The sequence below is a fragment of the Ranitomeya imitator genome, chromosome 6 (assembly GCF_032444005.1).
Source record: "Ranitomeya imitator isolate aRanImi1 chromosome 6, aRanImi1.pri, whole genome shotgun sequence".
Classification (NCBI taxonomy): Eukaryota; Metazoa; Chordata; class Amphibia; order Anura; family Dendrobatidae; genus Ranitomeya; species Ranitomeya imitator.
Genome location: NC_091287.1, coordinates 78,221,467 through 78,244,125, shown reverse-complemented (window position 1 = coordinate 78,244,125; position 22,659 = coordinate 78,221,467). Strand labels below are relative to the sequence as shown.

Below are 22,659 nucleotides of genomic sequence, written 5' to 3'. Positions count from 1 at the left end.
GTCAAAGAGGTTTTTGTGGATACAAGTGAACATGTACATGAATTTTAGGAAGCTATTTATATACAGTAACCCAGATGGCCTTCATTTGGCTATGGTAACTCTAAAGACATCTATATGCTGGGTTTCGTTTGGAAGGGTTTGCTTCAGATTGTGTCAAAAATGTTGAAAAAAATTACATAACATATTGTTCTATTTCTTACAGTAAAAAAAAGCCATAAGGCCCCATTAAAGTCAATACCATTAGGATCAGGCACTTCTGTTATTTTCATTTTACTGACCCTAGACAGACCAGAAATATGTAAATCTAACAGATGTGAACAAAGCCTTTCCCGGAGTACATGCGAAATGTACAACACGAATGTGATGTATCCTAGTCCAAGCCATTACTTAGTACAGCTTGCTTTGATATTGTATCGACGTCACTTACCAAACTGGTTATTCCGACAATATCGCAGAGATCTCACAGTGTCGGCTATCATGTGCTGTAAATAAAAAATAAAAAAAAAAGAGAGACAAAAAGTTCTGTCAGTACAATTTACCAAAATCAGTCAGGCCATTAATATGCAGATTTACACTTAATATAAATCCCTCGCCTGCCGTCTATTCCAAAGTTCTTCAACTAAATGTGATTTTCTGTTTGAGGGATTAGCACAGCACTGTCATTTAAGAAGTAACATACTTGGCTTAGAAATTACCATAATTATTACAATCTTTCAACAAATTAAGTTTTCTTTGTAGAACTCAGAAGTCAAGCATGATTTAGATTTTCGGATTAGCGGATCCTTTCTACCATTCCCACTATGACAGGGCAGCGCTATCGTTTATAGATCTCAATGATCAGACGTGGCGTCACTCACTAGAAGCACAATGACATGTTCGCAGACAGCAGGGCTCCTTTAATAAGGAATTTACTTGTCCTCGCTCTTGCACAGCCTGGTGACTTTTTATCTGGACCACACAGATGTAGACGTGGAGCAATACTTGGAGTATGACGCACCGTGCTCCATGTGAATCACGTACATAACACGCGGTATAGGGTGTTACTGGGAAAACTATGGGGATTACACTGGTTAAATCGCCATGTGCTGGAAACAGATAATTCGCTGCCAACACGCAGATATGTCTGAAGTGTATTGCTCCATTTGCTATCCCTTTGGCCTATTTATTGCCATTTCTCCATATTCCACCCTGTCATGTTGGACAGGCAACACAATCTTGTCCTTCATCAGATATTAAAAATGACCTTCATCTAGAGGCCTATGTTGTGTAAGGAAGCGATAGTGAGGTTTGCAGGACTCTCATGTATACTTCACACCTTGTCAAATTGTAGGGTTTGGGATAGGATTCTCCATGTAACCAGCTCAACTGATGGGACCCCCACTGGAGAGGTGGTCGATATGCCATGTAACATGATAAGCCATGTACAGCACTATGACATGTCCCTAAATACTCAATGGAACCAGTCATGTAGAAAATAGTGTCCAATTTGGGGCAGCATGTTATTAATTAGAGCACGAGGAGATTACCAAACTGATATACTGAACTGTTCCCAGAAATCTATGTAACTAGTAATTGAATAACTTATACTATGCTCATCCTGACTGCACATACAGGTATAGCGGTCAATGACTAGTAGGACCACTCACTGGGTTACTAAGTCTACAATCTTTTTGTTGTTGTTGCCTTTCTTCCCAGAGCCATAACTTTTCCAGTAACATAGAATGACACCAGCTGAAATCCCTCATGATCAAAGCAAGACGAACCGCCAGCACAGTCAGGTTTCACATCATCATATACTCTATGGAGATAGCAGAGGGTAAGGAGCACTCAGCACAGTGAAAGATAGAGAGACCTACAGCAAATATATTTCATTTAGGTGCTGGATTCACAGCTGCACAACGTAGTACTGTCGTATAATGTATTCCAAGCTACTGCTTCTCTCTGTGTGCACGATATGTGGAAGACATAATAACAGCTATTAGGTCAGAAACAACTCAAAATTAGCGATGGAGGAGAACACTGGTAAATACTGGACAGAACTCATAATAGCCAGCAAAAGTGTCATACCTCGTTTACACATACATGACCACTGATTCTGAAAAGCTACACATAATGACAGATAAGCTTTCATTTTCTCCAAACTCAAGATAACAGACTAAAAAGAATAGTATTCATTTTTATCTCTCATTATTTGAGGACATTTTTTAGTGAGATCAGAGGGCAGGAGTGAATAATACTGTATCACACACACACAATATAGTGCAGCCAATGCCAACAAAAATTCTCCAGAAGGTTGAACTTTTTTTTTTGTTTTGCCCACATTTGGACCTGAGATCATATGTATACACCACTCAAATGTCAATGTTTTTCCTGCTTTGCAACAAAGCTGCTACTACAGCAGAATCCAAACAATGGACACGATGTATAACAACAGAACACAATCAGAGACCTCTGGGGTCGATGCAGTTTACAACATGTTGACAACGTGTTTTTGTCCCCTCCGATGAGATCAGGAGACATGCCTTGCACGTGGTCTGTTTACTGCTTCTGAAAACCAAAACAATAGGAAGCGCCACATGGAGGAAATGATTCCCTGATTATCAATCTACCAGCCTCTTCCACTGAGCCCAGAAGGAGAACAACACAAGATGGATTTTTTCCATGGAAAACACAAGGGAGGTCAGACAAACTAATGAGCCACATCACAGCAACGTGCGGCTTAGACAGCACTGAGAGACATTTTAACAAACTGATCTACAATCACAGCTAAAAAATACGCTAATGTGCTCTACCCAGAAACATCGAAATAAAAGAAAGCTTTTTTTTTTTTCATTTCAAAATGAACCTTGTGCCAAGGGCTGTGAGATTATGGGTGCGATGAAAGACCCAGCCTTGTATTAGAATTCCATCCGCCGCTGTGACGGAGCATCCAGGACGGCCAACACCAATCACCGCAGCTAAGTCTATAAATATGTAAAAGCTTCCATGACAGATTGCTGACTCTGCACACATTTAATAAGGATAATAAAACAATACATGGATTTGAATACAGGCCACATTCAATCTCCTCTCTCTCTATTCTAATTACCAAACACAAAACATTCCTAAGACTAATTGTCACATCCAAAAATACCAGTTAAAATTGTCATTTGAGGGATTGTCTGAGAATAGAAAAAACATGGATGCCTTCTTAAAGAATCAGTGGCACTCATGTCCACGGGGTGGACGTAGTATTAAAACCCAGCCCCATTTAAAAGGTTTGTTTCATGGCAAGAACCTGTGTCCTTATGGACTTCACTAGTGGGTGACTATGGAGGTCTTTGACCTGATGGTAATTTTTAAGCAAAGCTGACCCATCGTTGCACTTATTTCATACCTGGTGCTCCAGAGTATTCCGTTTTTTCGTTTTGTATTTTTTTAAATCCTACCATACCATTCCAGAGATATAGGCTTTTTTATTCAGTACTAAGTCTTATGTTTGTTTGTTTTTTTAACAAGGGGCCTGTTTATTTAATACACAGGGAACTAAAGACACAGCCCTAGAGGATCGTTTGAACACCGCCCCTTTGACTAAGTAATGAAGCCCAATTGTCTAAGACAGGATGCTGGATTTAAATAAAAACAAAGCAAAAAAACAACCAAAAAAACGGAATACTCAGGGAATAAAATTAAAGGAATACCTGCCAACTTTTGACCTGGTGACAGGTTTTCCTTAAGAAACCCTCTATATACCAGGTATATATACCCTCTTTATTCAGTCGCCATGACAGCACAACGAGAGAGGGGATCCGCCCTTCAGGGACAGGAAACCTACAGACATAAAAAGGGCGGCACCTCTCTCCCACGTCAGTTTGGTTTCCTGTCCCTGACAGCGGAACCTCTTGCAGACAGGCCCTGACAAGAGGGTCGAAGTAAGAAGACTCCCCACTCCTGGCGGCCCGGTACAGGTAGCGGGGGTCCCCTACCTCGGCCCGTCCAGGGGGCAGGAAGCACCACACGGCAGGGGCACTGTGCGGTGTAGGTGACAGCAGGAGGAAGCAGCCTCTGATAGGCTAGCTTCTCAGGCAACCGCACATACCTATGGAGGTGCTTGGCTACTCAGGGTCCCGGGAGTCACGCTGGTCCGGGCGGGGACGCGGCATTGGTCCGGGGGGTTTGCTGGCGTCCTGGTCCGCGTGTCGGCTTGGCGCCGCCGCCGCGTCCTGAAGGGGGCGTGTCCGGATGACGCGGCGGGCGGCGCGGCCGGATGACGCGGCTGGGCATGCGCAGTAGCGTCATCTCCGGCTAATGGCGGCGCCCAGCTGCGGGATCAGTCTGGGCTTCAGGGAGGGGTAGCGCAGCACAGCGGCAGACGGTTTAATGGCCACCTGGGATTCCCTGCTGGCCCCCATCCGGGGGCGGTACCTTGGGGGTATTTAATGCGGCAAGCTGGGATAATCAGAGTTCCTCACCCATTCCATAATGGAGTCGCCAGAAGGAACTACCAGCCAGCAGCAGCAGGAGCCGCAGCAGCTGTCAGATAAGCCTCGTAGAAGCTCCCAGCGTCGGTCTAGTGGCAGTAGCCGCGCTGGTGGAGCTAAGGAGGCACGGATCTCTATACCAAAATCCTCAGCCCGTAAAGATTTGCCGGCTTCGAAGGATCCCCCATCTACGGTACCACTCATTACTGGACGGGGTAAGTGAGCTTCGTGAAAGTCCACTTAGTGATGGTTGTGTTCCCCTTGTCTTTTTTCCTCTATCAGGGGAGGAAAAGTTTGTCCAAAGCCAAACATAGGCAGTGTGCCGAATGTGCAGAGCCGCTTCCAGATGGACATTTGAGGAAGTTATGTAAAATATGTATTCAACGTTTACTGGAGGAGGAGGCGCCTGATCTAACCTCTACAATAAGAGAGATGGTGAGACAGGAAATTAAAGGTGCCGAGAGATCCAAATCTCGGGGGGCAGAAGCTAAAAGGTCATCCCCTTTATCTGAGGTAGATTCGGATTCGGGTGAGCTGAGCTCAGGGTCTCTTCCGTCCACTTCCTCCTCTGAGGATCAGGAGTCTGCTCGAGCCTGTTTGTCCCTAGAAAGGGTTAACCATCTGGTCAAAGCAGTTAACAGCACAATGGGGATAGAAGATACCCAATCGGAATGTTCCATTCAGGATGTTATGTTCAGGGGTATTGAGTGAAAATCCCGAAGAGCCTTTCCAGTGATTGACAAGATCAAATCGTTAATCTCAAAAGAATGGAAGAAACCAGAAAGGAAGGGGTCGCTTCCGCCAGCCTTTAAAAGACGGTATCCCTTTGAAGAAGCGGCTTCGTCCTCATGGGATAAAGTCCCGAAGTTGGATGCGGCAGTCGCTAAGGCATGCAAAAAGTCGTCTCTCCCCTTCGACGACTTGGGAAATTTGAAAGACCCGTTAGATAGGAAAGCCGACATCTTCCTTAAGGGAGCTTGGGAGACTTCAGCAGGGTCTCTGAGGCCAGCCATTGCAGCCACTTGTACCGCTCGATCCTTGATGGTTTGGTTGGGTCACCTCGAAGATCAGCTCAGAGATAAAGTCCCTAGGTCGGAAATATTGTCCTCTATGTCCACAATCCAGGATGCCGCAGCCTTCCTCTCAGATGCTTCAGCAGATTCGGTCAGGTTGGCCGCCAGGTCCTCAGCATTATCCAATGCAGCCAGGAGAGCACTATGGATAAAATGCTGGCCAGGGGACTTACAAGCTAGAACAAAATTATGTAGCATTCCTTGTGAAGGGGCTCACTTGTTCGGACCAGTCCTAGACGAGCTATTGGAAAAAGCAGGGGATAGTAAAAAACGCTTTCCCTTCCTAGGAAGACCCTTCTACAGACGGGACTATAATAGAGGATGGTCCAACCGCAGAAGACCATATAGAGACTCCAACAGAGAATCTACTAGATATGACAACAGCAGAAGAAGGGGTAGAGGATTTATGTTTAATCCTTCACGAGAGGTTAAGAAACCACAATGACTAGCGGACCAGGTGGGGGGTAGGCTTTCGGCCTTCTACCCAGCCTGGGTGCAGATTACAAACAATTCATGGATTCTAGGCATTGTGGAGAAAGGCCTAACCTTAGACTTCCACCATACTCCTCGGGACAAATTTATGTTAACACCTGTTCGTTCCTCCTCTACAGAGCAGTTGGCACTAGAGTCTGAGGTCCGGGAGCTCCAACAGAAGAATGTTCTAGTCAGAGTCCCTGCAGGCGAGGAAGGTAGGGGGTTTTATTCCCCTCTGTTCCTGGTCAAAAAACCTGATGGTTCATATCGCACCATTATTAATTTAAAAGGCCTGAATAATTTTCTGTTCATACCCTCCTTCAAAATGGAGTCGGTCAAGACAGCAATAAAATTACTCTTTCACCACTGTTTTATGGTTGTCTTAGATCTCAAAGACGCCTATTACCATGTACCAATTCATATTGATCATCAGAGATTTCTTAGGGTGGCGGTCTCACTAGCTGGCACAGTAGAACACTTTCAATATCAGGCACTTCCGTTCGGAGTCGCAGTTGCACCCAGGGTGTTCACAAAAATCATGGTGGAGGTTATGGCGCACTTGCATGAACAGGATATATTAATAGTCCCGTACCTGGATGATTTGCTAATTGTGGGTCATTCTGAGTCGCATTGCTCAGACCAACTACAGAAAGTTATGGATGCGTTACACAAATTGGGCTGGATGATCAATATAAAAAAATCGCGCCTTCAGCCCCTAAAAGTACAAGAATTCCTGGGATATGTTATAGACTCTAGTCAGCAGGAATGTCGCCTGCCGGACACAAAAGTTGCGAAGATTAAGCATTTGGTCACCAGGGCAATAAATAATCCCTTAGTATCAGTCAGGGGTGCGATGTCAATCTTGGGCTCTCTTACGTCCTGCATCCCGGCAGTTCTCTGGGCACAGTTCCACACGAGGGCTTTACAGTGGGACGTGTTACACAATTCCCGTCGCCTAAATGCTCACCTCGACAGTAAATTCACACTTTCTGCGGAGACTGTACATTCGCTTGGTTGGTGGACTCACACTTCGAATTTACACAGGGGGGTCCCTTGGATAAATCACATATCTAGGGTGCTGACTACGGACGCTAGCCCCAAAGGGTGGGGGGCTCACTTAGGGGAGGATTGGGTTCAGGGACTATGGTCTCTGTCTGAACAGGACTCTTCCTCCAACTTGAAAGAACTGTTGGCAGTAAAACATGCCTTAAATAGATTCCTTGTACCCCTACAGGGTCGACACGTCAGGCTTTTGTCAGACAATCGGGTAACTGTGGCCTACATTAATCGTCAAGGTGGCACGCGATCCAGTACATTGATGGAGGTCGCAAATCATATCTTTCAGGTGGCCGAAGTACATCTTCTCTCCCTGACGGCGCTTCATATAAAAGGAAGTATCAACACCAAAGCCGACTATCTAAGCCGCAACATGCTCAGACAGGGGGAGTGGTCGTTAAATCCAGCCATTTTCAGTCAGATCATCCAGTTATGGGGTTGTCCGGAGATAGACCTTTTTGCCAACAGAGGGAACAAAAAATTACATCAATTCTGCTCCCTAAATCCAAAAGACAACCCATACGCTGTGGACGCTCTGCTGATATCTTGGCACTTCAGGCTCGCGTATGCTTTTCCCCCTCTAAATCTAATTCCCCTAGTCCTGAGGAAGATTCGGGAGGACAAGGCCCGGGTAATCTTGGTAGCTCCATTTTGGCCCAAGAGGGCTTGGTTTCCTTGGCTGAGAAAGATGTCTGTCTGCCAACCATGGATTCTTCCAGAGCTACCAGATCTGCTCTCCCAGGGACCAATCCTCCATCCTCAAGTAGCCAACTTACACCTAGCGGCATGGAACTTGAGAGGTCCTTACTGAGGGGGAAAGGATTCTCTCAGAATCTGGTTAATACTCTCCTTAAAAGTAGAAAACCATCTACAACGGGCATTTATGTGAGAGTATGGAGAAAATTTTTATTTTTTTCAGGGGCTCAAATTGACCAAGAACCATGTATTAACCAGGTTCTTGAATTTTTACAAAAAGGCCTGGAAATGGGCTTGGCCACAAGTACTCTTAGAGTTCAGGTGTCAGCGCTGGGAGCGTTATATAATCTTAATTTAGCCAGTAATCACTGGATTGCTAGATTCTTTAAAGCAGTCACCAGGTCTAGACCAATTATTAAACAAAGGTTAGTCCCATGGGACCTGAATTTGGTACTCTCAGCCCTGACGCAAGCCCCATTCGAGCCCATTGATACTATTCCTGTGAAGATCCTGTCAATCAAAACAGCCCTGTTAGTTGCTCTCACATCTGCTAGGAGGGTTAGTGATCTGCAGGCACTCTCCAGACATCCACCATACATGCAAGTTAGGGAGGATAGGGTCATATTAAAACCCGATCCCCTATATCTGCCTAAAGTTGCGTCTAAATTTCACAGGGTTCAGGAGGTAGTCCTTCCCTCCTTTTGCTCCAATCCTACTAACGATAAAGAACGTAAATTCCATTGCTTAGATGTGAGGAGATGCCTCCTTAGATATATTACAGTTTCAGATTCCTGGAAAAAAGATAACTCTTTATTTGTAGCCTATCAAGGGGTAAGGAAAGGTCTTAGAGTATCTAAAAACACTCTAGCCAGATGGATTAGGGAGGCAATCTCTCTCGCTTATACCGCAGGTGGCAACGAAGTTCCAGATGGTATAAAGGCACACTCCACGCGAGCCATGGCATCTTCCTGGGCGGAGAGGTCAGAAGTGTCAATCGAAGACATATGTAAGGCGGCCACATGGTCTTCCCCTTCTACCTTTCTTAGACATTACAGATTAGATCTGGGTAGTTCCTCAGACCTTACGTTTGGGAGAAGAGTGCTAGAAGCTATTATCCCCCCCTAAATCTTTCGTCTCTGAAAGTCTCTCGTTGTGCTGTCATGGCGACTGAATAAATACGTACGCTACTCACCTGGTAGCAGTGTTTTTTCAGGAGCCATGACAGCACCCTTAGATTCCCTACCCTATATTTTTGGATGATGCAACACCCTGTTAATCTTGAGTTAAAGTTTATGTTCACTTGCATAATAAAAAGTATTCATGTATATACTGCATCTGTGTTATTAACCAAGGTGGTCCTCTCATGCTCTGGAAACAACTGACGTGGGAGAGAGGTGCCGCCCTTTTTATGTCTGTAGGTTTCCTGTCCCTGAAGGGCGGATCCCCTCTCTCGTTGTGCTGTCATGGCTCCTGAAAAAACACTGCTACCAGGTGAGTAGCGTACGTATATATACCAGATGGACCAGATGGGGTCATGTACCATCATTCATATTAATATGGATATGTAATTCTGTGTTCAGAGAAAAATATTGTACATTTCTATATTTACAACTCAAGAGACTATTTGCATTGTGTTAAGCTGTACTGCTATGTACAAATATGGCCATTTTTCATACAGTACGTACACGTTCCACACATGTTTTTTATTCTACGTATCAGGAAACACTCATAAGACGCGTCTGACACACTGAAGAACCTTAAGGGCTTAAAAGTCTAAATAGTTTTAAGACACTGACAAATTTCTAGGACCTCCCTTGTTAAGCAAAAGTATAAAACCCCCAGGCTACAGGGCTGGAATGGATATTTGCAGTAACAGCATAAAGACATCCTGCCCCTCAGTCACGCAGGAAGAATATTTCATGTGATCTGGTATTAAATAGATGACTTAGCAACCCAACCAACCACGCAAGAATTCTGCCACCTATTCACCTTTACGGAAAAGTGTACTCGATTACATTTAATTAAAACAACTTTAGTATTCCTTGTCCAGAAATCTGCCTGCTGTCAAAGTACAGTATACATTTGGTCAGTCTGTACAATAACCTTCGTAAAGAGACTTTATAATGCAAGAAATTCTGGTATAAGGTATAGTGAGATTACGGAGCAAGTCTATCACTGCAACCAAAATAAAGCAACATTGCAAAATGTCTTAAAGGGATGTTGTTTAAAAAAAACACTGGAGAAAAAAAACAATGGTCTATTAGAGGTGCTGACATTTGGGACTCCCCCCATCAGTTAGCAGTTTTAATAGGAGGGGACCATAGCGTTCCAGTGAGCACAATCTCCCCTTGATTCTCCACATTGCCTCATATATTCAGGGGTGAACCTAGCCACACTGCTGCCTGAGGCGAACTTCAAAACGGCGCCCCCCAAAACACATATACAGTACAGCCCCCCCCTATAGGGCTCCCATCTCATATACAGTCCCCCCCATACATTACATGAGTGATAACTATTGTACTTTCTACAATAGGTCAAAAATAACAGTATAGTCCTCTATACAGTATTCTGGGCACCACAGTACTCCATACAGAATAATGAGCCCCATATATTGCTCAATACAGTATAATGGCCACACATGATGCTGCATACTGTATAATGGCCACACATGATGCTCCACACTGTATAATGGCCACACATGATGCTCCATACTGTATAATGGCCGCACATGATGCTCCATACTGTATAATGGCCGCACATGATGCTCCATACTGTATAATGGCCACACATGATGCTCCATACTGTATAATGGCCACACATGATGCTCCATACTGTATAATGGCCGCACATGATGCTCCATACTGTATAATGGCCGCATCCATACTGTATAATGGCCCCACATGATGCTCCATACTCTTTAATGGTCCCACATGATTCGCCATACTGTATAATGGCCCCACATGATGCTCCATACTGTATAATGGCCAAACATGATGCTCCATACTGTATAATGGCCACACATGATGCGCCATACTGTATAATGGCCACACACGATGCTCCATACTGTATAATGGGCACACATGATGCTCCATACTGTATAATGGCCACACATGATGCGCCATACTGTATAATGGCCACACACAGTGCTCCATATTGTATATTGCCCATACATGATGCTCCATATTGTATAATGGCCACACATGATGCTCCATACTCTATAATTTCCCCACATGATGCTCCATACTGTATAATGGCCCCACATGATGCTCCATACTGTATAATGGCCACACATGATGCGCCACACTGTATATTGGCCACACATGATGCTCCATACTGTATAATGGCCACACAGTGCTCCATACTGTATAATGGCCCCACATGATGCTCCATACTGTATAATGGCCACACATGATGCTCCATACTGTATAATAGCCCCACATGATGCTCCATACTGTATAATGGCCACACAGTGCTCCATACTGTATAATGGCCCCACATGATGCTCCATACTGTACAATGGCCACACATGATGCTCCATACTGTATAATGGCCACAAACAGTGCTCAATACTGTATAATGGCCACACATAGCTACTCCTACACACGCGGCTGCGCTCCGTACACCTTGCACACTGCTCCGCTCCATACATCTCATACACACGCGGCTCTGCTCCGTACACCTCATATACACACATGGCTCCGCTCACCTCATACACACACGGCTCCGCTCCGTACACCTCATCCACACGCGGCTCTGCTCCGTACACCTCATCCACACGCGGCTCCGCACCGTACACCTAATATACACACTGCTCTGCTCCGTACTCATCATACACACACGGCTCCGCTCTGAACACCTCGTACACAGTCAGCTCCGCTCCATACACCTCATACACATTCAGCTCCGCTCCATACACCTCATACACATTCAGCTCCGCTCCATACACCTCATACACATTCAGCTCCGCTCCATACACCTCATACATATTCAGCTCCGCTCCATACACCTCATACACATTCAGCTCCGCTCCATACACCTCAAACACACGGCTCCGCTCCATACACCTCATACACACGGCTCCGCTCCATACACCTCGTACACATTCAACTCTGCTCTGTACACCTCGTACACACACGGCTCTGCTATATCCACACTGTAAACCCCTCCTGACCCCACACATAAGGCAGCTTACCATGGCAACCAGCACAGCAGAGTCCTGCAATCCATGGAGGTCCCGATCATGTGACCCCTGACTCCTCCCCTCCTGTGACCTCATCACAGGTCCTGTGTGCAGAGCAGCCAATAGGTTGTGGGTTGTGAGCAGGGACGTGCGCACCGCACTAGTGACACTCAGCAAATGTCAGGGAGTATGAAGAGTCGGTACCACGTGTTCTGACTGCCGTACTGCCGCCCCTGTCTTTCAGTGAGGACTGCTGCCTGAAGCAAAGGGCTCAACTTGCCTCATGATAGCGGCGCCCCGCATATATTTACTAGCTGTACTTGGTATTAAAGCTCAGCCATGTTTACTTGTATAAGATAAAGTTGTAATACTGGGCATAGCCATCATTAAAAGTGCAGAGCTGTGTCTGGTAAACAGTGAAACGGACCCTTTAAATAGCTGATCGCTGAGGGTGCCGAGAGTACCAAGGGCATAGCATCAATATTAAAGAACTGGAAAAATATAATCTACCAATTTGTCTGTACAGCTCCTATGTCTCCATGGTGACAGACAACAAAGAGGCCCCTATGTAGTCAGATCCTGCAGTCATACACTTCCATCTGTCCCCTTATTGTAACTTTCCCAGTATATGCTAGCACAAAGTAGGGGATATATGTAGGGGGAAATGATTGCAGGATCAGACCAATAAATAGCAAATTGATCTATACAGAAAAAGACAGTTTTTTTTTCTTTTTTAAACAAAGACGCTTTGTAAAGATTCTTCATCTGTCTTTTTAGATGCATTCTGGCATTACAAATTACTATGTTGTATAGATTGTAAAATTCCAAATTATAAATATACAAGTAATTATTTTATTCCTATAAGTAATTATAGTTATCCATCCATCATGTATGGCAATATATCTATATTTTTACACATGTATACATAGTATAGGTAACTTACCAGCTTTTCAAAGTTGACAAGGTTGTCCAAGAAGGTTTTGTTCCCTTCGTGAATAAATGTAACATCTAAAAGTAATGAAAAGAGAGTTGTTTGTACCAGACCAATACACAGGAATATACGTATAAACGTTTTATTGGCCATCACTTATATCGAGGGCTTTTTCCGGTAAATCTATTTTTGCACAGTACTGATTCCTAAATTGTGTTCTTCCTTCCAGAGGGAATATATGGATGTTAATTAGCAGGGAAATGCTTACTATGTAGATTCCCTTGTTATTTTTATGGCACAGACAATCAGCAGCATAGATCCAACTGGACAAATATACAGCCAATGCAGTGATAGTGGAAGTTATTCTGCTTGGTGTATATTAACTATATATAAACGCCTGCTGAATATTACGCACACAAACAATTTATATTAATAACTGCTAATCTACTTATCATTCTTCAGTGGAGGCAGAGGAGTCAGAGGAAAATTAGGTATTTAACATTTATAAATAGCGGAAAATTCACATGAGCAAAATTTTCCTTTAAATTTTAATTACGAGGGATCCTTATGAGCTCCAGTAAAGCTTCAAAGCTGCAGAAGCCAGAATGCAATTTGCATTTAAACCAGCATGGGTACAGCTGTCATCTTTGTAGTGAAGATGGTGGAATAATTGAACCACAAATGATATACATGGCTGCCACAATTATACACATTTTTACAAAATATCAAGCATGAATTTAAACTATGCATGAGCACGAAATGAGAATCATAAGAAAGTATTATTGATCATGGGATAACGTGCGATTTAATATCGTGCTTGTATTCCTCTGGGTGCGCTGACACATTAGGGCTGAACTACATGGCGATATCAGCTCAGAGGAACTCTCCTTCATGTCCGTGGTCACTATGTATTGTAGTTACGTAATACACAATTAATAACTTTAATTAGTAACAATCAATTTGCTCACCTTTTAAAAGTAAAGGCATAAATGGAATTTTTGGGGGCTTCATTTTCTTGAATGCATCTCTGTAAGCTTTATGATTTAGAGAGGGGTCCTATAAATTGCAAAGAGCCAAAAGTCAATGTTTAGAGTTTGTAGATAGTAGTGAGATATAACTCAGGAAGTCAGAAGGTGGCTGAGTAGTCCCATCTTTAGTAAAGTGGTTGACTAAAAGTAAGTATATAGACAGGGAGCAGCCACACACGAATATCCCGATAATGCATCACAATGTCAGCATATAAATAATAGTCCTGCTAGGGACATGAATGTAGAAAACATAGTAAATTACCTGAATCTTGCGGTGCCACAACCCCAAAGCGCGTTTCGGCTGGGGGGTGGCATCACACTAATACACTAGTCTTAAATAATCACAGAAAGCGAATGAGTGGAGGTGTGACAGTACAATTAAATGTTACATCGCTCGTCATTGGCGCATGTAACGCCAACACGTGCAGTCATCACCCTAGTTTTATTTTTATGTACTAATTATTGAATAATATTTTTTATATTTTGACACTTTGGTTCTTTGGAGCATTTTTTTCTATATGCGCTTTCATGTCATTTGCACTGAACACCTACTCCTATCTATATATCAGTACAGTAGTTTATGCTAGCTCTTTGTAGGATTTATCTTGTGTACATACAGTGGGTAGGGAAAGTATTTAGACCCCTTTACATTTTTCACTCTTTGTTTCATTGCAGCCATTTGGTAAATTCAAAAAAATTCATTTTCATATACTCTGCACCCCATCTTGACTGAAAAAAAACAGAAATGTAGTAATTTTTGCAAATTTATTAAAAAAACAAACAAACTGAAATTTCACATGAATACAAGTATTCAGACCCTTTGCTCAGTATTGAGTAGAAGCACCTTTTGAGCTAGTACAGCCATGAGTCTTCTTGGGAATGATGCAACAAGTTTTTCACACCTGGATTTGGGGATCCTCTGCGATTCTTCCTTGCAGATCCTCTCCAGTTCCGTCAGGTTGAATGGAGAACAATCATTTTCAGGTTTCTCCAGAGATGCTCAATTGGGTTTAGGTCAGGGCTCTGGCTGGGCCAGTCAAGAATGGTCACAGAGTTGTTCTGAAGACACTCCTTTGTTATTTTAGCTGTGTGCTTAGGGTCATTGTCTTGTTGGAATGTGAACCTTCGGCCAAGTCTGAGGTCCACAGAACTCTGGAAGAGGTTTTCATCCAGGATATCTCTGTACTTGGCCGCATTCATGTTTCCTTCAATGACAACCCGTCGTCCTGTCCCTGCACCTGAAAAACACCCCCATAGCATGATGCTGCCACCACCATGTTTCAGGATTGTATTGGGCAGGTGATGAGCAGTGCCTGGATTTCGCCACACATACAACTTAGAATTATCACCAAAAAGGTCTATCTTTGTCTCATCAGACCAGAGAATTATTTATTATTATTATTATTATTATTATTATTTATTATTGTAGAGAATCTTATCTCTCATAGTCTGGGAGCCCTTCATGTGTTTTTTAGCAAACTCTATGTGGGCTTTTATATGTCTTGCACTGAGGAGAGGCTTCCGTTGGGCCACTCTGCCATAAAGGCCCGACTGGTAGAGGGCTCCCATCTCCTTACTGCATCTCTGGAGCTCGGCCACAGTGATCTTGGGGTTCTTCTTCACCTCTCTCACCAAGGCTCTTCTCCCACAATTGCTCAGTTTGGCTGGATGGCCAGGTCTAGGAAGTCTTCTGGTGGTCTCAAACTTCTTCCATTTAAGGATTATGGAGGCCACTGTGCTCTTAGGAACCTTGAGTACTGCAGAAATTCTGTTGTAACCTTGGTCAGATCTGTGACTTGCCACAATTCTGTCTCTGAGCTCCTTGGCCAGTTCCTTTGACCTCATGATTCTCATTTGGTCTGACATGCACTGTGAGCCGTGAGGTCTTATATAGACAGGTGTGTGCCTTTCCAAATCAAGTCCTATCAGTTTAATTAAACACAGCTGGACTTCAATGAAGGAATAGAGCCATCTCAAGGAGGATCACAAGAAAATGGACAGAATGTGACTTAAATATGAGTGTCTGAGCAAAGGGTCTGAATACTTGTGACCATGTGATATTTCAGTTTTTCTTTTTTAATTAATTTGCAAAAATGTCTACATTTCTGTTTTTCTTCAGTCAAGATGGGATACAGAGTGTACATTAATGAGAAAAAATTAACTTTTTTGAATTTACCAAATGGCTGCAATGAAACAAAGAGTGAAAAATTTAAAGGGCTTTGAATACTTTCCGAACCCACTGTATATATGTATGTGTGTATTTTTGGGGGTGCTGTAGACTACTGCGTTTGTCAGAGTGACTCTCTTCTGCACAATTACCAGGCTATGCTAATGTGCCCTTAGAGGCGGTGATGATTTTCCTATGAGAGGAGGAAGGTAAAAGTGTAGAATTTGACAATGTTTGTATTTTTTCAGATTCAATGCTGTCAGGGTCCTACAGCTGTTTATTGCCAGCTGCTAATGTTTGGAGCAGAGTATTAGAAATGGCCAAGATTTTTTCAGGACAGTTCTAGACGAAAGAAAAAAGTTCTGGTTTCTGAATAAATGGGTCACTTGCAGAAAAAATGCTTCAAAGCAATACTCTACCGACAGGGCTTCATTAAAAACGAATCTATCAAATTAATATGCTGTCCTATTTAAGACTGTATAGTATAACTAGTCACCAAAATAGCACAAATATGCTTTGCCATTAGAAAAACTGAATTAATTTGCTTGACACATTTTACGAGTCCGATGCCTTCTTTCAATGATCCTTGCGCAATAACTTTTTCTTTTAGTGCCATTTTGTCTCCTACTGTAGAACAGACTTGTGGCTATTGTGCCTTTTCTTAAGGCAGCATTAGTTGACAGGTCAACTTTAAATCATTTTTTTGTCCCTCTAAAACCAGTATTGTGCTCCAATAAACATATCGAGGACATTTTCCCCTCTCAGATCTAATGACGTGGCCTCTATTTTGTATGACTAGTATTGTATAAATAGCATAACATTTCTGCCTCGGCTTCGTTAAATTAATATTAGATATCCACTCGTAGAATATATGTGGTAAAAAACTCACCGTCAGGCTTTCAAGTTCAGAGAAGAGTTTTTTTAACTTTCCTGGGATTTTCTTGGAACGAAAAGAAAGAGAATATATAATATTACCCCAAAGCACAAGAACACAAAAAGTTTGCCTTTGAAGCCTCTGAATAGATTTTATGCCATGAATGTCAAGTATCTGCTCTTCCAGTTTGTAACAGCTTAAAAGTTAATTTTGTGGCCATGAATATATAAAAAGTGTGCATAATCTGATGGAGTTACTCCACAGATAACCGAAAAGTGCAGCACTGGATACAGTATATGCATCGGGAAAGAGGTGGAGGAGGTAAAACTTGGCAAATGGCAAAGTATTAGAGTATTCTGTCAACAGGTTTTATGATTACTTATAAACATAAGGCATAACTATAGGCATATTGTTAAATGACTATTCTGAATACAAATTACGGGAAGTTTTGTCCCCTTTGCTGACATAAACGTCTCCACTGGGCACTAAGCCAGATGTACCCACTTCTGAATCAGGTCACCATGCTGCTCTTGGGAAGTTCATCCCCTACATCTCTTTTTTCCTGCCTTTTTTCTTATTTTTGTCAGTTATTGAAATGGTGTTTCGTAGGTTATTATGACTCACAACACACTATTTCGACAACAGTTACAGTATGAGTATAAAAATATTTAAAGCAAACCTGTCAGCAGGATTTTGCTAAGTAAACTACAGGCATTGTAAGGTTTTCGTTGCTACACTGTTTAAATTAATACCTGGGATGAAGAAATCCATCTTGTGTTTCTTCTAAAAGTGTTAGAAGTTTTCAGTTAATGAGATGCCCGTGTTCCAGGGTGGGACTGTAGGCAAAGTCTTATCTTCCTGCTCTAAGCCAGAGAAACCAAGGAAAGATTGGACCACAGGCCGCCCCGAAGCACAAACATGTTCCTCATCGTAGAGACAGACTGTTTGTGTTTTGGGGCGGCCTGTGGTCAGGTCTTTCCTTGGTTTCTCTGGCTTAGAGCAGGAAGATAAGACTCAGCCTACAGTCCCGCACAGGAACACAGGCATCTCATTAACTGAAAACTTCTAACACTAATTACACAAGAACTATTAGATGAATTTCTTCACCCCAGGTATAATTTTAATCAGTATAATTGCGGCAACATGACAATGACTTTAGTTCACTTAGCAAAATCCTGCCGACAGGTTCGCTTTAAGATATGAAAAAGAACAAAAAAAAGTAAAACAAAAAGTTATCTACGGTATATGACTTATTGTTACTTGATAAAAATTATACACACCCCTGTTAAAATTATCAGTTTTAAACATGTGAAAAATTATACAAAGAAGAGGAATTTCCACCTTTAATGTTACGCATAATCTGTAAAAATCCATTGTTAAACAAACTGAAATAATTTTGAAGAGGAAAATAAAACTAAAATAATATGGTTCGTAAGTGTGAACACCCTTTTATAATTGGGGATGTTGTTGTGTTCACAACTGGCCAATAGCATTTAAACTTATGTTAAATAGTAGTCAGCACATGGCTGCCATCATTTATAGTGATTCTGATTGACCCCATATAAAGTTTAGCTGTTCTAGGAGGATAGGGATCTTATTGTTAAAGGTTATCAGTCAGGAAAAGGGTACAAAAATTTCCAAGTCTTTAACTATACCATGGAACACTGTGAAGATGATCATCAGGAAGTGGCTTAAATTTGGCTCAAGAAATGGTGTCACTAAGAATTTTATGCCACTGAAAAAATTGATAAAAAAAAAAAAAAAAAAGACAAGATGAAAATTGGCTATGAAGAGACCTAAAACAATATTAAAGGAGCTGCAGGAATTTATGCTATGTACTGATTGCGTAGAACATGTGACAACAATCTCCCATATCCTTCATATGTAAGGCTTGTGGGATAGGGTGGGCAAGACAGAAGTCTTTTCTTACTAAGACAAACATCCAAGTCCGTCTGTTTTGTCAAAACCTTACATCAAATTAGTCAAAAGGATATGGGAAAATGTGTTATGGTCTGATGAGACCAAGGTTGAACTTTTTTGCCATAATTTAAAAAAAAAAAAATATATATGTTTAGCGTAAAGTCAACACTGCATATCACCAAAAGAACGCCGTAACCATAGTGAAACACGGTGGAGGCAGCATTATGCTTTTGGGCTGTTTTTTGACAGCTGGAATTTGGGAGGGTCTGACGATGAGTTCTAAATATCAGTTAATTTTGTAGCAAAACTTTCAGGACTCTGCTAAAAAGCTGAAAATGAAGAATTTCAGCATGACAATAACCTCAAGCATACCTCCAAATCAACAAAAGAATGGCTTTGCCAGAAAAGATTTAGGGTATGTGCACACGTTGTGGGATTTTGTGCAGTTTGTATGCGGATTTCGCCTGCATTTTTCATCTGCGGATTCCAATTATGGAACAGGTGTAAAACGTTGTGCAATCCGCACAAAGAATTGACATGCTGCGGAAAATAAACAGCAGCATTTCTGTGCAGAATTTTCCGCAGCAGAGGGTTCTGTACACCGGAGATGCCCTCACAATCTGACATATTTGGAGCTACTGCAAGGATTAGTTTAAGGGTGTATATATTTATACAACCACATTATTTTAGTACTTTTTTTTTCCTCCAAAAAAAGTTTTATTTTGAAACTCAATTTTACAGATTATAGGTGACATTAAAGGTGAAAGAAATTCTGAAATTCTTCTCATTATGATTTTCTTTACAGGATGAAAACTTGACTTTTTAACTGGGGTAAGTAGACTTTTTATATCCACTGAAACGGTTATATTAAGAAAAAAAAGAAATGTACACTTCCATTTACCATCAGTATGCACAAGGAGTGGACTGAAGACCTGAAATTCAGACCAATAATCCATACCTAAATAAAGTGCAATGATATATGAGTGGACTCCACTGAAATTAGTATCAATCACAGAATTCCTCTTTATAGCCGGCCATAAAAACGTGCTTATCAGCAAATATTGATCACTGAACTACTATGCTTAATTATTAGACACCAATCTATAGACAGGCTTCTAACTTCGAAGCACAAGTAATGGATCGCCTCTCATCTATTTGTACTAAAGACAAACGGTTTCCTTTGTAAATATCAACACATATATTCAGAAAATCGGTGTTCAACCTAGTAATACATTATGGATTTTACCTCCCAGGTCTGAGAGAGACGACAGACTGATGCCGTATTCAGCCCCATTATGATGGCGAAGAAAGAATTCAAATTCCTCTGAGCTTTGCAGCTGCGAGACAAAATAAATATATTATCATGTATTTTTCTTTCGCGTCCACATTGACATTTACTGCACATCTACATGAGGATATGTTCATAGTTTACCCAGTTAATACATCATTAACGTAGCACTCAAGTACCAGAACAGCGGACTAGGTCTTTGTTTTGCCTGTGATTGTCGGGACATGTATTGAGTATAGTACTTGATTTACAGTTCCTATAATGCAATCTTTGGTTAGATGTTGTGAGTGTCTGGAAGCCTTAACCAGAATAATGCATTGCATTTCTGTGTAGACTGTAATGGAAAAGATGATAAATTATTACTGACGGATGGGACTTGAGGTTGTGGGATGGAGGCCTGGAACAGTAAATCATCAGGGAGTCCGCTTCAACCTGGTTAAACCTTCCTATTATAAATAGATAGAGGCAATCCTGCGCACACTTGCTGACTCATAAATGACACAGGAGATGAGTGGAGCACTATATTTTACATCATGGAATACATATTCAAAACTGCCTCTGGCTCCCGGGAATTAGACCTTTGGGTGTCTCTCTGCAAAATCCTGTCCTACTTATTTCCAGAGACAGTTCTATCTTATCCATGGGCTGTCTGGTAATACAGTCCACCGCTATTCCAGGCAAGAGGACTAAAGTCCCATTCAGACGTCTATTTTTTCTGTGTGAACGGGAAAAAAAAAACAGACTTTTTTAAATCCCGTTTTTCTTCATTTTTGGTCTGTTTCTATCTTCACTATGGCACCTGTTTTTCTCATATGACATTTTTTTTTTTAATTTCTAAGCTTCACCTATCCATTGAATAGTAAAGGACAGCACTTGAATGACACACAGGGAATCAGTGTGTTGCCAATTTTTTTTCACAAACGTATTGATTCGAAAGGGGAATTTTGATCTGCATTCTGGATCAAAATCAGATATACGGTATCTATTTTTTTTGGCGGACAAGAGGTTTGCAATACAAAAAAACCCACACATATGCCCAGTCTCATGTGTACATGATACAGCCATGACAAACATGGATTGAACATGTACATACATGAAACACTGTTATCTGAATGAGGCCTAAAATGCAACACCAGACACAGCCCATGGACAGAAGTGGCACTCATTCTAGGAAAAAATACCTTCCTTTAAAAATATTTTGAGAATAAATCCTTTGGCAGCAAACATAGCAATATACTCTCTGAAACAACCTCCATATAGGCCATTTTAGTGACGATTTAATGGTTGATGAGTTGCCCATATTAAGCAGATTCTTTCACACTCGGTACAGGGACCCCCTTTGGAAACTCAAAAAAGGACGAAAAAAAGTCACATCAAAATAATTAAAAGTACTTTTACTTACTGAGCAGCGATCTTGATGAACTTTTTCACAAGCTGCACCCGTTTCCCGAGCTGGCTGCAAAGAAGGATCTCTGTGGCCACCCAGAGCTGAACTTCATTACATCTTTGAAGTAGAAGACTCAGGTTTAGGGTGTTCTCCCCCTTTCCCTGTCTGCTAAAGGTGAAGTAAATCAGCTCTTGCTGCAAAACAATAACGTTTTACAATTGGTTAATTTTTGACTTATTGGATCCAAGAGGCTCATAAACATCTACACTTTAAGGTACCGTTACACTTAGCGTTTTACCAACGATCACGACCAGCGACACGACCTGGCCATGATCGTTGCTAAGTCGTTGTGTGGTCGCTGGGGAGCTGTCACACAGACAGCTCTCCAGCGACCAACGATGCCGAAGTCCCCGGGTAACCAGGGTAAAAATCGGGTTACTAAGCGCAGGGCCGCGCTTAGTAACCCGATGTTTACCCTGGTTACCATTGTAAATTTAAAAAAAAAAAAAACATTACATACTCACATTCCGGTGTCTGTCACGTCCCCCGCCGTCAGCTTCCCGCACTGACTGTGAGGGCCGGCCGTAAAGCAGAGCACAGCGGTGACGTCACCGCTGTGCTCTGCTTTACGGCCGGCGCTCACAGTCAGTGCGGGAAGCTGACGGCGAGGGACATGACAGACACCGGAATGTGAGTATGTACTGTTTTTTTTTTTTTTTTTTTACATTTACAATGGTAACCAGGGTAAATATCGGGTTACTAAGCGCGGCCCTGCGCTTAGTAACCCGATATTTACCCTGGTTACAAGTGAGCACATCGCTGGATCGGCATCACACATGCCAATTCAGCGATGACAGAGGGTGATCAGTGACCAAAAAAAAGGTCCTGATCACTCCCCGCGACCTACCAGCAGGGGCCTGATCGTTGGTCGCTGTCACACATAACGATTTCGTTAACGATATCGTTGCTACATCACAAAAAGCAACGATATCGTTAAAGAAATCGTTATGTGTGACGGTACCTTTAGAGACAAATATTAATTTAGTTTAATTGACAAAGTCAAGTGGAACATATAGAGAAAACATGTTAGACCATGGCCATCTCTGACCTCATTCTAATTATCAA

The 22,659-nt window shown here is 42.2% G+C and overlaps 1 protein-coding gene across 1 annotated transcript in view; it reads right to left on the bottom strand.

Moving 5' to 3' along the window:
* Positions 1 to 22,659, bottom strand: part of RAPGEF5 (Rap guanine nucleotide exchange factor 5) — a 350,639-nt gene that overhangs the window by 11,036 nt on the left and 316,944 nt on the right. The window contains exons 20-25 of the mRNA XM_069729804.1: positions 21,550 to 21,728; positions 20,106 to 20,196; positions 16,955 to 17,005; positions 13,839 to 13,926; positions 12,883 to 12,947; positions 428 to 482 (exon numbers count right to left, since the gene is read on the bottom strand). Of these exons, the coding sequence (XP_069585905.1) occupies positions 428 to 482; positions 12,883 to 12,947; positions 13,839 to 13,926; positions 16,955 to 17,005; positions 20,106 to 20,196; positions 21,550 to 21,728 (529 nt within the window). The remainder of the gene's footprint in view (positions 1 to 427; positions 483 to 12,882; positions 12,948 to 13,838; positions 13,927 to 16,954; positions 17,006 to 20,105; positions 20,197 to 21,549; positions 21,729 to 22,659) is intronic.